This window comes from Mytilus galloprovincialis, chromosome 10 (genome assembly GCF_965363235.1).
Source record: "Mytilus galloprovincialis chromosome 10, xbMytGall1.hap1.1, whole genome shotgun sequence".
In the NCBI taxonomy this organism is placed as follows: Eukaryota; Metazoa; Mollusca; class Bivalvia; order Mytilida; family Mytilidae; genus Mytilus; species Mytilus galloprovincialis.
In genome coordinates this window covers 26442911-26462002 of record NC_134847.1, presented here as the reverse complement: position 1 = coordinate 26462002, position 19092 = coordinate 26442911, and the positions used below count along the sequence as shown (strand labels likewise).

Here is a 19092-nt window from a genome sequence, read left to right as displayed (position 1 = left end):
TAAGGTACTTGCCCAATTGGTCAATGTGAATAGGTGTAGATATTTGAAAATCACCTGGTTAGAGGGTTCTGTTTACTGGACTGTTTTTCTGAATCAGGGCCCCCTTCTATTGGTGGAGTTAGAATCTCTGTTCTCGTGTTTGGATTGTTGACAATCCCTCCTGGTGTGATCTCCACCGCAAACCTGGCAGGTGTGCTCGTATCTACAAATTCTTGCCGTGCAGCCTGATTCATTGTTGAAAGCATAACAAAACCTTTTCTGTTTAAGGGCTGGAGCCGTGAGGCTTTGTGTAAGAAAGGGCTGTTTCATGGCATTGGTTTTCCCAATAAGGCCCATAGCTAACGCCTCATTGAATAATTCCCCATTTACTCCATCCCATGGTAAGTGCAAAGGGTCTACTTCTCTCCACTGCCTATATGCTTGATCATAAAAAAAATGCAGCCTTGATTCCAGCTTTATCTGCCAAGTTTGCAATGATAGCCGCATATTTCATCAGCTTCGGAGATTCAGTAGGGTATTTTTCAAAATAAATTGCCCCATAAATGCGAAAAGCTTCATGCCACTGTGCCATTGACTCAATTTTTGCCTTACTACTACTATTTTTAACAAATGTTAAACAATCATCCTTCTCTACAGGAACATACTTAACAACTCTGGATTTGGATTTCAATAAATCCTCCAGATTAGTGTATTTGTTAGACCAAATATCAGCTTTCAGTTTTGGGTCCACACCCAAAGCCAGTGGGCGTGATAAACAGTGGCCTCCTAACTCGTTTGAAAATGTACGTGTGTGTGGAGTGTCCTGTAGAAGATGGTTCACCACCTGTTGACTTGGAGATCCTTCAGTTGGCATGAAACACTGTTGACCGCTTCTGCTAATAACATTTGAGCAAGACGGATGACTGCTCTCAAATGATTGGTTATCAGAATATTTGTTGAGTGGGACTGGGATGGTGTCGTCATCTCTGTTGTATTACATGTAGTGGTATCTTGCCTTGGTGGACAAATGGAATTAACACCTTGGTTTGTTGGTATCAAAGTTGGATCTGGTGAGTTTACATCCCTGCCTTGAATAACACCAGTGTTTTTGAGTATTGTAACTACTGTTTGGGTGATAATTGGAGTTGCGACCGTCAATATTCTCAGAATTTGGTCATCATTATACGTATTTGGATCAACTGTATTGGACTGTACATGTGGATTATCAGCTGACAACTGGCCGGAATTAATATTTGGATTTGAAAGCTTGGTACAGAATTGTCAATAGATACACCCAGTCCCAAATCTGAACTGCCTAGGTTTTCAATTACTTCTCCAAGCCTCTGTGTGCTTTTCCGTTTACAATTACTTCTTTTTGGTTCTTTGGATGGCATTTCTGATAAAACGGTTGCTAGAAAAAGAACACAAAATATATTGAATGCATGATATAAAACTACCATATCAAAAAAAAGTGCCATAAGAACATTTTGAACATATTTATACCATCTGCACTTCTCTTTTATACCATATATACTCTATACCCTTAAATTCATTTAAGTGCCGTGTGCACTGATTCTAAATATTATATTTTAATAACCACAAAAGAATTGACATAAGTATCCTAAGCACTACCAATCAAAGCACCATTTGTACTAGAGCGTCACAAATTAATCTAAATGCTATTTGCACTAAAAAATAGATACAATGAGTACTCAAACACAACAAATCTATCTAAATGCCAAATGGGCATTACTCATCAAAGCACCATATGTACTAGAGCCTCATAGAATTCATCTAAATGTTATATGCACCCATCATGTATACAAATACGTACTCAAGCACAACAAAACTATATAAATGCCATATGGGCATTGCTCATCAAAGCACCATATGTACTAGAGCCTCATAGATTCCGATGCGCTTGTGTTAAGTACATAAATGTATCCATGTACACTATTTATCTCAGTGGCACATCAAAAGAGCCTCATAAATTCATGTAGGTGCCATAACACCGGTTTAAAGTACACAATGTATCCAAGTACAAAATTTAGGAAAAAATAAAAAAAAAAATTAATGATATTCTATACATGTGTCATATGCACTATTAACTAATAAAAATGTGAATTCTAATTACAACGATTCTTGGTGAAAAAGTCTACATGTATAATATTACCCTTATAACAAAACGCAAGAAGAAGATATAAACTCTGTAAATATACGCAGTTCTGTTGCCAGTATTTAATTGCCCACCTAATTTGCTATGATAAGGATTGTTAAATAAATTTTTCTTAGTTCTTTTCATGAACCCTATCAGACTGTCTGAATGACCGTTAAAATTAATGCAATATGCAGCTGTGTTTTAATTTGTTAGGGATAAGGTTATTAAATAATTTTATCTTAATTGTTTTATGAACCTTAACAGACTGTCTCGATCACCGTTAAAATTGATGGATGATGCACTGTGTTGTTACTATATCGTTACTTTAATTACAAGCCGTATAGTTTATGAGTTTGTTTATTTATCTTCTGCTCCTATGTGTGGTCCCGATTCGATACAACCACTCGAGAAAGTATCCAAGGAATATAACCTGTTCTGTTATAATAAAAACTGTTATGATATGACACTCCGGTTATTTTAATATAATTATTAATGAAACAAATCATCTGATATAAATATAGCATAGTTGCATAAAACTAATACCTCCAGTTTTGAAAGAAATTGAACATTAAATCGCATTGTTCTGTACAAGCATGTCTATGGGGAATTTTCCTTGAATTTAATATAGCTTTTAACAAATACATAAATAAATAAAGGCCTGTCCAATACTTAACTCTATTAACTTTCTTCTATTTCATAGCTTGAATAATTGACCCTCTTATATTTCGAAAATATTTTGGCATGCCAACATCATAGTTAAAGTGAACACCATCAACATAGTTATTACGATCCGAATTTTTCACCCCTGTTATTTTCCAGGAACGACAATGTGGTTGGTCCTTTATTTGTGATTTCAAAAAATCTGTTAGTCTTAGCAACTTAATCATTATACACATTTGATGCAATGACTCGTGTCGATTCTCTTGGTAGAAGTTGACACATTGTTACTGAATTAATCTCATATCGGGTTGTCAATGTTTGGGATAATAAAATCAGCCGTAACCCCAATTCCTCTGTCGTATCTTCAGAGACTCCTAATATATCCAAATCGTTACCACCAATGTGAACAATTACATGTTCGGGACGATTTTTCTCTATGAAAGACAAAATAGTTTGCACATGATCTGAATTTGAAACTTTTCCGCCGCCGATCCCAAGACATTTTATCTCACAGTTCATCAAGTTGAAATTATGTAATGCAGGTCAATTATAAATAAAAGTTCCCAATCTACGAACGTGTGAGCTACCAACTACGACAAGTTTCATCGTAAAATTATACAGTCTCCCTAATTAAACTATAATTTTATTTTCTGGCGCTTCAGCTGACCAAAATCACTCACTAGATCTAATACAATATTCTCTGGATACTTTTCCTTGTACTTATATAGAAACCGTTCCGTGAAAAGTAATACAAGAAAAACCATTCAATAAAACTAGACTACAATGTTCTTTAAACGCTAGAAATCTCAAGCAGGTAGATGCAAATTACGATAAATTACGGACATATAAATTACAATGTCAAATAACATATTAAAGTTACCTAATTATCTACAGAATACATAATCCTTTTTCTTCTCAAGTCACAATAATCGTGTTATTTAAAACACAAATTACACAGAATGTAATATAATTTTTGGTTCAAAAATGTTCCTGCCACTTTTAACTGCAACTGAAGCGCCTTCTGAGATCATATAACATGATCAGGGGAAGGAATAACTTGGTATTTGCGTTTCTACCGAATAAGGACAAAGAGTTATGCCGCTTTCCATAGTACCGCCTTGTTTGCCAAAAAATCATTTTTAATAAAAAAAAATTAGCATATTGCGAAACAAACATTTATGTCAAGAACAAAATGTGGCGGGAAAAAAAATAATAATCAGACCAAATACAATAGGTCTTTCCACAGAAAAGTGGGAAGACCTAATTAATGAAGGCAAATGTTGAAATCATGAATATACCATCGGGTATAATAAATAAACATGATAAAAAAAAATATGGTTGACATGAACCACCAATTGAAACTAATATTAGGGTAAACTGGAAATCTGTTTTCGAATCCATTGTGACAATAAAATTCGACACCAAAACCGAAAATCATTGATGTTAATTCCAGTGGAGAAGAGTACTTCCCATCTTCTTTACTGTAACTGACTCCAATCCTACAAGCTTTTCCAATAGTGCTATTCATACCATAAAAGAAGCCAATAAAATCAAGATTATTCTTAAAAATTGTAATGTGTATAAACTGAAGATTATTACATGCATACCAATAAAGTCTTTTCTATATATGTTTATGCGTTATGGACTTCCAGTACCACTTTATGTTTTTTTGCTAGATTAACTGGTAAAAAAATTTCAGAAATGAACTTTACGAAAATGGGCGATAGATATGATACTTATCGAACATTTTGTAGGAAATCCTTTTGCTGTCTTTATTTCATAACTTGGAATATACTTCTCTGTTTTCCAGACTTGATGATATTTTATGTAAATATAGTATCAAATACATATTAAGAAAACATTTCCTGGTTTAATAATGGGTCGTTTCCTTTTGTTGCTAATTATGTGGTGACACAAAATAGGAGTTACAGAATTATGTAAATGACAGTACAAGTAACATGGAAACAATATTGATCTATATAATTTTGTATCAACTTGCAGGTTTGTGATTTTTTTTAATATTTCACGTTATAATATCATACTGATGCCACTATAGAGAAATATATAAAGTTTTATTTTCCATCAGAAAAAATAACTAGAATTGATTCAATCAACAAAATGTTACAAGTTGTGTGTTCTTCTATGGGCGGTATTCGAACTCGACCACCTATTTTATATGATATTTAATATATGTATTATTATATCTGCATCCTACGATCTTTAACGATATAGAAATTAATTCCTTCTTCCCGCCTAAATTATCATGTACTGTGTTTTAAAACTCTAGATTCTACTCGCGAGGGAAGGTAATACTAGGCCACCGAAAGCTGAATTATGTTTAGTTCAGTCTAGGTGGCCGCGTGGTTTACAGCGATGGACACAATGCATGCGGTGTTGTCTCTATATCCTTAAAAAATAACATGTTGTGCTTATGTAAAGTAGTTATGAATATCAATTGTGTTTTCAGCCTTATGTATTTTATAAAACTATATATATACATGTCTGTATGAAACGATCCTTCACGATAAATATTTAGCTAATGTGCCATCAATTTCATCTTCATTGCTAATATAGCATGTACTGTGTTACAACTCTAAATTTACTGACGATGAAAGGTACCCCTAGGCTATTTTATTCTAGGTGGTAGAGTGGTCTAGAGAGGAGCTGGACACAGTGCAAGCGGTGTTGTCTTTATATCTCAATAGCATGGGCAATGTTGATAGATAATTACATTTGATATTTCCCTTTTTTTTATTTGGTGTTTTAACACCTTTTTTATCTATCTGTTGTGCATTATATAACTTTAACTGACTTTAGACCTTTTAAAGAAATTATATATATAGTAAATCTTTGTGTAACACTTAATGTGATAACTTCTTAGTTTAAAACAAATAATTACTATATTGTGTTTACTTCAGTCCTTCATGGTAATCAAATATTCCACAAGGCAAAATATGCTCAGATTGGCAGTGAAGTTATGATGTCATGTCAGATCTCCAAAAAGACGTCAACAAAGAGTTGGAGGAAAGGCTTAACACTTGTAACTCGAGGATTTGAGATTAACAGAAATGTCCGCGGCCACGCAAGACTTGAAGTTATCATTGAAGAAGGGTTTTATAATCTAAGAATAAAAAACATAACTGAATATGATTTTAGTACATACTGGTGTGAAACGCAACAAGGCAACTCTATAAAAACCCAAGGAACAAAATTAATTCATTTAGGTATTTTCATTAATAGAACATAATCAGACATGATTTATGAATTTTATATTCCTGTTATAAATGCTCCACCATAGGAAATATTCTAAGTGGTATAATTCTAAAAGTTTAAATATTCGAATATTTATTAATACAAACTCCAGCAAAAAAATTATCTTATACGATAATAATGCATTTTCTTTTTTGGTACTATTTTTTGGCGCAGGCTTATTTGATATATAAAATATGTAATCACACAGCTTGTTTATTCATTTGAAAAAGTTGTTTCAACTGATCATCCGGCGTGTTCAATTATTGCGAAAACCATGTTCACCGTTTTAAAGTCAATGTTAGGTTGTAAATTGGATGTTAATTAATATTTTGAGTTGTGACTTTTTGTTTTTCAGTGTCAGTAGTTTGATTTTTACTAAATGTTAAGTAATTAATATTTTGAACGTCAAGTGAAAATTTCCAAATAGTTGTGAACATTAATTTCCCTGATATTAAAAGTTTTCTTTGGTTTGAAGCGTTGTATCCAGGTCGAAATCCGATGTGTCAATGACTGAGCATAGGGGATGTATTTTCAAAGCACACGAAGAAATATACATATATGCAGAAGAAATGCAGACAGACCGACGATCATTCGTAGAAAATAATAGATTTATGTATAGAATTAACATTTTTTTATTTGTTAGAAACCTGATTTGATTACTTTTAATTAATTATTAAATTCACGGTAAAATATTTACTGAACGTCTTACGAGAAATCATCTTTTATACTGCAACTACAGCTGTGTTTATTTCCTAAATATAGTAACATAGGTATATTTCGTATAAAGTCAAATTCATCATGGAACACTGTCCATTAAGGGATTAAGATAAGTTTGACATTACGATTTAAAAAGCTATCAATGTAGTAATTTAAGTTGCAGGATAAAAACAATATTAGATCAATGTCATAAACACTTTTTTGTACTCCGCGGCAAAACTGGGGAAGGGCTCGGTAGAACCTCGCCCTTCCCCAGTTTCTCCACGTCATACAAAAAAGTACACATTTTCCTGACATTGACATAAATATTGTATATTTCTGTTGACATTTCAGCGAAGTCATCCAATTACGTTTTTTATAGATCCGGCTAACTTTTCTGATTGGCCGACACTCTAGCGCGTGGATATGGATTAATACGCTGTTGCTAAGGACCTTAGAAACTAGCGATAATTTTCATTCTCATTCTACTCGAGTGATATGAAAATTATCACCAAAAAAAGATCAAAGGAAGAATACAGATAATAATAATGCATACCACTTGACCTCAAATACAAAGGATATATAGATTTTAAGTTCGCTTTCAAGAGTTGTGTTTGTTTTTTGTTTCCTGGTGACAACACAATAAAATACCTTTCGATAGAATCTCCTAATTGCAATGAATTCATTATTCCGAGAAATTAGTACAATCTGAGTGTCTTTATGATGTAAAGTGGCGTCATTTTATATCTATATTTGTTAATAAGTAGAGCTTTTTTTATTGTTACAGTTGCACGAGTTTTACTGTCCCTCAAGTATTGTTTACTTGTTTGGCTTTATAAAGATTTTGATATGAGCGTCACTGATGATGTAGACGAAACGCGCGTCTGGCGTCCTAAATCATAATCCTGGTACCTTTGATAACTATCGTCTCTCTTTTGCGAGTACATTGATTCTTTATGAGAATACTACCATAGGTATAAAAAAAAACTTGATAAAGAGCTGCAATTCAGAAAAATAATTTCCCATCCAACATAAATATTAATCTTACATCATTAAAATTAATATGTGTTTTTTTTATCAACTGCTGATTCGTCAAATAGTTTACAACAATTATATTTTTTAACATCGATGACGGTACTAATTCAAAGTTATTTTGATATCTTAATATTGTATATAGCTATAAAACTTAATAAGGAGACCGTTCAAGAATGGACACTTATATCTAATTGAGTTATTATAACGAAGCTGTAATTGAATAATGCATGTTAAATAATTGCTGCATACAATTATTTGGGGTAGCATGCACATTTCAATAAAAACTTCCCATTTGAAGCCAAGAAAACTTTGACGAACATTTTTCTTGTAGTGTCAAATTTCAAACTACTGTCAAACAGAAAGTCGATGTTCAAATTATTTGTTTTCAAAATAACACTAGCAGAAAGACGAAGTTGAACTCACATCGAAACAATTATAATTTGTGCTGACAAAAAAATATTATAAGGAAATATTAAATATATATAAAAAATTTGTTTTAGTTTACAGGATATTTATTAATAACAATCAACACGGGATAAACGTGTGATTTTTGTTTTTTGTAAATTTGTCTACTTGACCTAAAAGTCTTGACAATTGTGAATCTTCAATAGGAACGTTTAATTCTATAAAACAAATTAAAACAAAATAAAACCAAGAATACATTATGTCATTCAACTCCAATTTAAAAAAAAACCTGAGCAAAAGATGCTGGGTCATGATGAATGTGGTGGCGTGCTTTTTTTATTACTGCGATTTGAACTGAGTGATGTATGATGCATAGTGGCGACATATATTGCCTTCGTATTGGTTAACAAATAGTTGTTTTATCTTTGTTGTTACAGTTACAAGTACAGTGATCCGTTATGAAGATACTACCATAGGTACAATATATAATATATACAACAGCAATAAATTAACTATGCATGAAATCCAGAAAACGAATTTTCCCTCAATTATAAACCATCTAACAATTGCATTATCTCGTTTTCGAGCATGAAAAATGTCGTAAAACGAGAAACATGTATTTATTTTGGTTTACTGATGTAGTTTACGCCCAGTTTTAATTTTTACAACATTTGTTACTTTATCGTCAGTTTGACACTTAATCTAGTCATTGATATTAGTGGATAGACATATTTATTATTGATTATTTAACACACGTGTTTCTGTTAATATGTTCTGCATGGATGATCATAGTATTTAAAAGTTATTTTGATACTTCAGTAATGTATAAGCTATGCTACTAGCCATGGTGCTGTTTTCTGCTCTTGGTCGAGCTCTTGTCTCTCTAACATATTCTTAGTTTCCATTCACAATTATACATAAGGAGACCTGCTTCTCTAGTGATAAGATTAAATGAATCAGCGTATCCAAGTTTCCTGAAGCTAGCATGCACACTGTAGTTTGTTATCCTCGCTTTTCGTGAAATTTTAGTTTGGATTTTATCTGGAATATTGTTGATATGAAATGCATTAGAGTCATCCGGTTCAGATTAGGGACAATAAACTCCTCTTCCTTTATGATCAGTAAAATTTTGAGTTACACACATATGCATGCAAAAAACTACACACTACTTATGACACACGAACAAACCCTGAATTTCAAACAGCAAAGCACAATAATATTTTTCAGTTTCAGAGAAAAATCAATCTACACCATAAATTAAACCTTTCAATAGGAAGTTAATATAACGGTTTCAATTTCTTAAATTTGTATGAGAAAATAAAGGGGGAAACCCACAAAACAGTAATATTCATTTGAGAAAATAATAATTTCTGACTAAACGCATTACAAATAGGTGACATAAAGTCACCATATTACATAGTTCAACATACTAATCTTGAAAGCCTGTTTCAACGTGTTTTGGAATTTACGGGAAATCTATCATTTTACAGACACCTATGCAATTTTTTAATGGAACCGATGGAAAACATATATGGAATGTTTGGTACCTGTTTAATGCAATGCGATAGCAACTTAAAACCACAAAAACCCTAAGAGATCTAGAGTCTTCACTTAAATTGAGATTGTGTCTCTCAATTTTGAATGTAACACGTCTTTTGATTGTCTGAAAGTTTTTTGTCTTTCGGCTCATGGACATAGTTAAGTCATGTGATCATGACATCATCAGTTTTTTCACGATTTTCTCCTTAAGAATGGAATTTAGTATTAAATTATCAGGATTTACTGTAATATTGCTCTGTCTATTCAAAAATAAGCTCAAAAATGTGGTGCACATTTTTTAAATAACAAGCTACGCGGGTTGTTCAATCTGCATCACAATTTTTATGTTATTTTTTCATAGACAAAAACAAATATTGCAGTCATTCCTTTGTTAAACATTCTTTATTCAAAATGCCGGAAAGGATTTAACAAAAAAAGTAAATCAAGTAAGTAACTTCATAGCTTATTTGTATCTGTTCCTATCGTGTTGTATATCTTGATAATTGCTTTATTTTTCAGACAAACTTGATATGAGCTTCCAGAGTACATTACGTAATTCGCCTACTTCCGTTACAGGTACGTTAAGAAAATTGTTTTCATGCCTGATATGTTTAACCGTCATAGTGATAATTTATGATTTTTCTTAAAAATCAATTGACATTTTGTAGCACATGGAGCGTACAAATACTAAATTCACTTGTAATGAAGTTCACCGTCTTTTATTTGAAAACCACTTCGTTTTGATCTCGTCAAAGACAAAAGTCAGAATGTTTACTGTCTTATAGGTGCGACAGTGGATAAGTTATGAAAAGTATATGTTCGTCTTGCATATCTCATATAGCCTTGACCTAGTTTTTATGTAGCAATGGTTTAGATTTTTAGGAAAATATCTATCTTTCAGAGCCTAATCAATATGTGAATTGGTTATCAATAACTCAAAATTGTATTTTTATTAATCTATTAGTATTTTATTATGTACGACTATCATAACTGTAACTGTAACTCCTTGACACAGTGATCAGCAAATATTTTGTTTATGAGAACGACCGTTATAAGGCATTATTTCACAAACTAATTGTCATGTTCTGCTTCATAATGATGACTTTTTCCTGGAGTGGATGCAGATTTGTTGAAGGGGTCGTCATTTCAATACGAAATATTTACTATATTAATATCAGCAAGGAGTGAAAAAAAATGGACGATTTCATGACATAAAATAGTATTTTTCTTATCAAAAAGGGGGCATACACCCTGTACATCCAATCCTGAAACTGAAACTGATTCGCTACAGATGGTAGGTTAACATAGCCTTGAAACCATAATATCAATTTTATCTAGCGTAAAAATTGAAGCCTAGTATCTTTGATGAGTTTTTATTTTCTGATATTAAAGGATTGTCAATACTGCTATGAACTTTAGATGGTCGTTATTTTTGTTTTGTATGTCATTCATATCTATCATTAACATTTTCACCTGACCATAACCGAAGATTCAAAAGTGTCTTTCCTCTATAAAATTCAAAGATTGCTAGTGGTGAAACCATGCATTCAGTTAACTTTTATGCATTTCGTAACTTAGTGTATTTCAGTATACGGACTTAAATAATTTTACATTTTTTTTTCAGGAATTGGTCAAAGCTTCTACTATGGTCTTTCTATAACAGGATTTGCAGTGTTATGTCTATCTGTAGGTTGCAATGTTTTCATCAATAAATTCCGAATGAAAACTTCGAGAACAGAAGAACGGAATGACAATGAGCATCAGGACGTGATGCATGGAATTCGTTCAAATAACGATTCTGCAAATGATACAGCTACGCGAGAAAATGCGTACGTTTTCTCACATTACGCAACAATTAACGAGAATGAGATGATCGAAATGTTACATCCATCAAGCAGTGTTAATCGGTCAACTCTGCCTTGTACTTCGAAAAATTTTCCAACTTTCCAACCTAAACTTGATGTTATTGAAGACACCAACTATCAAAAATTGGACCAAAGAAGAAAAACAAACAAAGAATATAATGTGAGCAATACAAGAAAAAAAATCAAAACAGGGTCATCTTCTTCATCAGAGCAGTCAGGAGAACTAAGCATATCAGAAAGGGATAGAAAAGCGTATGAACATACAAACCAATACAAGTCTTTAAATATGAATGATATGGAATATTTAAACAGCTACAGCACACCAATGATTTAAAACAACTAAGGAAAAGTTTATCATAGAAATGAACTGGTAGTAAAAGAACAAATCAGCAACAATGAAAAAGAAATTTAAAAGCCAGTGGTGATTTATTTTCAAACAAAATTTATCAAAATCACTGGAGTAAAAATGTAAAGAGTTGTGTACATAATTTTCTACCGTATTTAGGCATTGTTGTGAACACAAAACAAACCATCATAATGTATAGTTGTAATGCTGAAAAATAAAAAGATATATATATTTCAGTAAATAAAATGAGCTTAATTATTATTAAAGTCTGTAGTTCACTAAATTCGTATGATTTCTTTTATATTGCAATATTTCAACTTTTTACTAAATTAAACTCAATTTAAGGATTTCTGTTCATATTCATACAAATTTAGGAAAATAATGAAACCAATGCGTTGATTTGAATAAAAAGAGTGCATTTTTTCAGAACATTTCTTTGGACTCTTTAATCAATCTTGATTTCAACATGTTGAACACAGTTACTTCCATTCGCCAGATTTCTAATGAAACCAATATCCAAATTGAATATTTTACTATTACGTCTGTTTGTCTTGTTCACACATGATTGTTCATAGAATTTTGTGCGACTGTCATACAAGAGGGAGGTTGAGTTAGCTATAAATTAAGTTTAATCCACCATGTTCTACAAAAGAAAATGCCTCAATTCAAGAATATGACAGTTGTTATTCAATTGTTTTGATTTTTTTAAGCTTTTGATTTCGCCATTTGATTACGGACTTTCCGATTTGGATTGTCCTATTCTTTGATATCTTTTTTTACTTTTTAGTAACCAATTAAAAAAAATATCAAATAGTTCTTCAAATAGTCAAATAATCAGAACAGGCAGATCAGATTCAAAATGATAAATAAGCCTAAACGCTATATATTTTTTTGTTTTTGTTCTGAATTAAGTGCCCCCGACATTCATTTAAGCTTTTGTTGTCCCTGTACAGCATTCAGCAATGGTCAAAATTATGCCAAACATCACGAGTTGTGAAATGAGTTGGTATTGGCTTTAAATAAGCTAATTCACCCAGCCAACACGCAAATTGACAACCCTTTGTGACGAGCTTACTTCAGAACATCAAAGATGTAACAAAACAAATGTCAGTTCTTTATACATTTCTAAATATACACGGGAAGTATGAGTTTTGTTTCATTGTATGAAGATGTAGTTGGTTGCTCATGATGTGATGCAGTAAGAAAGAATCAGAACTAAAGTTTCAATTTTCCTAAAGAAAAACACAAAAAAAAACAAAAAACCCAAAGAGACTCAGTGGTTGATTGATTGATTAGTGTTTTATGCTACTTTCATCACTTTTGTTATATCCTTAACAAAATGTGTAAAACCATCACAAAAGTTTATCTACAGAATTTTAAAAGTGTTTCTTGATCTTTTGTGAAAATTCCTCATCCTACAATAGTGGTGAAAGGCCCCATCAATCTTTATGGATATATAATGACCAGGGATCTCCATGACCTTTTTTATGATAGTGCACCTCCATCATTAAATTATCTTCCCCATTGTCAAATGATCCCTACCTTGGTAATAGTTATCAATGGTACCAGGATTATAATTTAGTACGCCAGACGCGCGTTTCGTCTACATAAGACTCATCAGTGACGCTCGTATCAAACTATTTATAAAGCCAAACAAGTACAAAGTTGCAGAGCATTGAGGATCCAAAATTCCAAAAAGTTGTGCCAAATACGTCTAAGGTAATCTATGCCTGGAATAAGAAAATCCTTAGTTTTTCGAAAAATTTAAAGTTTTGTAAACTGGAAATTTATAAAAATGACCACATTATTGATATTTTCCACTGGAGTCAAATCATATCCGCTATTGTCAAAAAAGCGTTTCACTAACCGCTGCCATTTTAGTTAGAAATTATAATCAATTGCATGTAATTGCATAGCCCTTCAAGATAGACAATTGATTTCTTTATTAAATTATATTTCAGCAAATGCAAATGAAAATTCAGATTTAAAAAAGTAAATTTTAAATCCAGTCAAATACATGCTTCTATATTGATTAACGCAATCAACATCCCCCTTTAAAACGAGTACAAAATTAGATGCAAAACAAAACATAATTTGATCTGTAACTTGTCTTGATAAAACTATTCATACCAATTAATAAATCAATATCTTCGTGTATGACAAAAAACTGATAGATGAACAGACAGACAGACAAAGAGCAAACCTAACGTCCCCTTCGACTTCATCAATAGTGGAATAATTAGCAATATATCAGCCTGTTAACCATTCCTTACATTGAAACAAAGGAATTAAAAAAAATTAATCACACCACACAGAAGACAGTGTTATGTCATGAAGAAAGTTCCTCCATCAATACATTTTCATCCATGAAGATCATTGATTGACCAGTTGTCTCATTAATAAATACCTTGACATGACACTGACATGACACTGATGCAGCTTATGAAACCTATGTATATAAATAAAAGAACAGAGTTCCAATGTCCCCCGCATTCGCTAATTAACAATTTCCAAAGGACATAACTCATTTAAACAAGCATTATGTGTGTAATGCATGGCAATATATAGTCCCCTACCAGTTAAAATTCGTTGTATTAAAATAAAATTCTATCTTGATCTATAACTAGTCAAGATGTATAAAGTGTTTAAAACTGATTATTTACGTGAATTTTTCCAAGGACCATAACTCTGTACAAAATCATCAGACTGAAACAAATATCAAACATGATCTGTAACTTGTCGTGATAAAACATTATACCAATTATGAAATCAATATCATTCAGAATAACAAAATAAGTGTAAAAATGAGAATTTTCTAAGTCAAAGGACCATAACTCTGCACAGAATCATCAGAACGGATCAAAATTTTAACATGATCTGTAACGTGTCATGATAAAACAGTACACCAAATATCAAATCAATATATTAAAGAACGACAAAAATAAAAGGGCGGAAAACTGATTATTTTAGTGAATTTTCTAAGTCAAAGGATCATAACACAATTGACAGATCGGAACAAAATTCAAAACAGACAAACAGACAGATGAAGTGCAAATCAAATTGGTCAGTAGGGGACTAAAGAAGTCAATCATCCACTAATATATGACTTGTCCAAGCCATTACTGATGGTAATTTATAGTATAAGATTTTTTAAAAATCTGGCAAGAATTATACCTGTGAGAGCGCTTACGAGGACATTTTCCATAAATTTAATATTTCCAAGGAACATCCTTCTTTTAACAAAGTCGATCATCCACCATTTTAGAACTTGTCCAAGATATTGCTGATATTAACCTATAGTTTAAGTTTTATTAAAATCTCTCAAGAATCCTGTGAGAGTGTTTACAAGTCCAGTTTCCCAAAAAAATCTTTCTTATGGGAATAACTCTTTTAAAAACAGTTGATCGTCTACCATTTTATAACTTGTTCGATTTATTGCTGATAGTATATCATAGGTTTTATAAAACACTAACGAGGCCATTTTCCATCATACTAATACTTCAAAGGAACATAACTCTTTTCAAAAAAAACCTGATTGGACCATTATATAATTTGTCCGAGATATTGCTGATATTAACCTATAGTATAAGTTTTATAAAATTCTGGCAAGAATTGTACCTGTGAGAGGGTTAACAAAACCGGACATACAGACAGACACACTGACAGACGCCCAGTATTTCCATGTTTCCTGCAACGCATTACGCAGGGGACAAACATATGTGATATGATTGCCATTGAGACTAATCTCCACAAGAGACAAAAATTACACAGAAATTAAAACTATAGGTAACCATACGGCCTTCAACAATGAGCAAAGCCAATTGCAGTAAGTTAAAGTGCACTTTTGCAGGATAATTTGACAGCTTTATTAAAGCTGTAAAAACCAAATCCAAGATAGCGAAATGTAAAAAGTAGGTCCCAATGAATTATTTTTAAACAGTTGCACTTTATCACTAAGGGTTATGGACATCATCTTGAACATGGGAAATGAGTTTTGATAAGATAAACCTTAGCTTGTGGGTGGTCAATAGACAATGGTCAGATTATTATACCATGGTGATAGTAAAAATATACAAAAATGAATTGATAGTTAGAGATTCAGCTACACTTAAACCAGAACACTTTTTGGACCTGGTCGCTTGTTTTATATATTTTTTGGAGATCAATCTTGGAAACATTTGTTGTTCATATCAAATGTTATAAGACATTATTTTTCCTGATTTCGTCCCCGCGGGTATCACCAGACCAGTATATTGCTGATATTAACCTATAGTTTAGATTTTATAAAACACTAACAAGGCCATTTTTCATAATTCTAATGCTTCAAAGGAACATAACTCTTTTAAAAAATTCGAGATAGCAAAATGTAAAAAGTAGGTCCCAATGAATTATTTTTAAACAGTTGCACTTTATCACTAAGGGTTATGGACATCATCTTGAACATGGGAAATGAGTTTTGATAAGATAAACCTTAGCTTGTGGGTGGTCAATAGACAATGGTCAGATTATTATACCATGGTGATAGTAAAAATATACAAAAATGATATGATAGTTAGAAATACTAACTGCAGAAAAAGAGAGAGTGACATGTACATTCCTCATGCTAATGATAGATTGTTGTTTGCTTAACATCAAGTTATAAATATTCCCAATTTCAGAACAGACAGATAAGCTTTTCCCATTTAAACCACTATATATATAGATCAATTTTAGAAACATGTATTTTATTTTATATTGCAGCAATGATAGCACATTAAAATGAATGACATATGTAACATGATCTTTGATGATTGCAATTAAAAAAATGAAATTATGTTTGGCCATCAAAATTGATATTTGTGTTAGATTCAGCTACAACTAAACCAGAACACTTTCTGGACCTGGTCACTTGTTAATTGTACTCTTGCTTTTTTAGAGATCAATCTTGGAAACATTTGTTGTTCGTGTCAAATTTCATAAGGCATTGATTTTCCTGATTTAACATTACAATATTTCATCCATCTCAGTCCCAGTATTTTATCACACCATCCAATCCACATGATGCCACTTCTAATATTTTGCCACAACACAGCGAAACACTCATCATTGTGTGATTTGAATTTTGAATAAAGCTTTGTTGTTTCCATGTCCCATACATAACGCTTTTCATCTGCATCTCCTGATAAATGAAATAACATTGAAAAATATCTATAAAATTTAATATTAGAAAATAACAATAAAACAATTAAGGTAGATTCATGGTATACCGCCATCTTGGATTGTACAATCACAGTACAAAAGCGATCAAGTTATTTGCCCAAATCTGCAAATTTGGAGACAGATTTGCAATTTAATGGTTACACTGTTTACTTATATAAAGACAACTTGGTGATGTATTGTATTATTTGAAATATTTAAACAAATATCATTTTTTTATGTTTTTAGAATCATTTTTTCAAATGAGCCATTTAAGGGGAGATAACTCTTTTAGTAAAAAATTTATACTGGACTAATAGGGAAATTTTTTATTTTTACTTGTAGCAAAAAAACAAGTTCGGTGACACCATTTTTTCTTTTTATTTTCTTAAAACATATAATAAAACCTATTTTCTCACAATTTATTTCAAAATTTTATCTCATAGAAAAAAATTTTATGCACACAAATGTGTTTTTTCATGAACAGTCTAACCAAATTTTGGCAATTTTTAACAACTCATAGCTTAAGAAATGGCACGGTGACCCATACTTTTTAATATATTTTTGAAAAAAGCTTAGTAAAATCTTCATTTTGGCAAATTATAAGAAAATTCTGTCTCAAAAAGTCTATACTATGATCTACCTTAAGTAGATTTATAACATTTGCATCCAAGCGCGTCTAGATGGCCCTTGATGTTTTAACCTTTCGACAAGCACCTACATGTAAACTAACTAGATCAGAAAGACTGATTATCACCGTAATACGATTTGTTCTAAATTTTCTATAAAATTTTAACATACATATCCTTTTCCATTGAACAAATCAGTTACTTCTAGACAAAAAGGGATTTAACTCTGAAATTAAGATTGGGAATTAGCCATGATAAGGAATGACCTTTAAGAGTATATTACAGAAAACATATTTGAACACATTTACAACAAAGATAAAGGGGTTGGGAATTATAGGAATTTTCGCAATTGTTATTTTCTTGTTTATTGTATGAAATAAATTTTCTGGAAATATTTTTGTTTAACTTCTGAAGACAGATCTTACCAAATTTTTAATGAAAGCAAGTTGAAATCCATTCTTTAATTTTTGGTAAATGCATTTACCAGATGTAATATTAATTTATAGAATGCATCATTAAGTTCATGCAGAGGAAGATAACTGTAATAAGATCGTATAAATTCTATTGTAACAGTTATAATCACCTTGAAAAAGACATAAATAATGTATTCCAGAATTCTTGAAATTGTCTGAAACAGATAGATCACACTTACTTTGTTCTTCATTTGATATGTTGCAGCTTACTGTTCCTCTCATTAAAAAGTCAGTTGCACTGATGGGAGTGGACACATCACCTGCATAAATATTATTACTGTTTTACTACTCTATATATGATGTTTAATATTGTATTGTTCACATATGCCTTCAACCTCTGGGGGTAAATAATGTGCATTTCATTAATAAATAAATAAATAAATATTGTTAAAGGCCATTATTTTTTGCCTCGAAATGTAGAAAATAGAAAAATAATACTCACTCCAATATTGCAATTGACTGACAAAACTAAACATTTAGCAACCAAATTGTAATTTTGCATGATTTTAATATGGACTTATAAATCCAGTTACTGGTATGTTGTCAAATCTTTACTGTAGAATTGAACATTTCTATTGAAGTTTTTTTTTTTTTTTTTTTGGTATAGAATGCTTGATCAAAGCATAGTTTGTATGCATTATGAACACCTTCATTATATGAAAGTATTAGCACGTTAACCCCCCTGTAAACCCAAGAAATTTCAAATAAACTTATTGTCTATGTCAATTATGTTTCAAATATTTCTACGCATTGTTAAAACATTGTAACTAAGCATTTGTAGTTATAAATGCACTTTATTTTTCCTTAATACATAACCTTAAAACACTATGTGAATGTTGCATTCCAACAAAAAGCTGGAATCTTATTTTGTTATAATATG

The 19092-nt window shown here is 31.6% G+C and overlaps 1 protein-coding gene across 1 annotated transcript in view; it reads right to left on the bottom strand.

Annotated features, from left to right (window-relative positions):
* LOC143048903 (uncharacterized) overlaps positions 1-7431 on the bottom strand; it is a 55641-nt gene extending 48210 nt beyond the window's left edge. The window contains exon 1 of the mRNA XM_076222769.1: positions 7397-7431. Coding sequence (XP_076078884.1) covers positions 7397-7431 — 35 coding nt within the window. The remainder of the gene's footprint in view (positions 1-7396) is intronic.
* Between the last annotated feature and the right edge of the window lie 11661 nt (positions 7432-19092).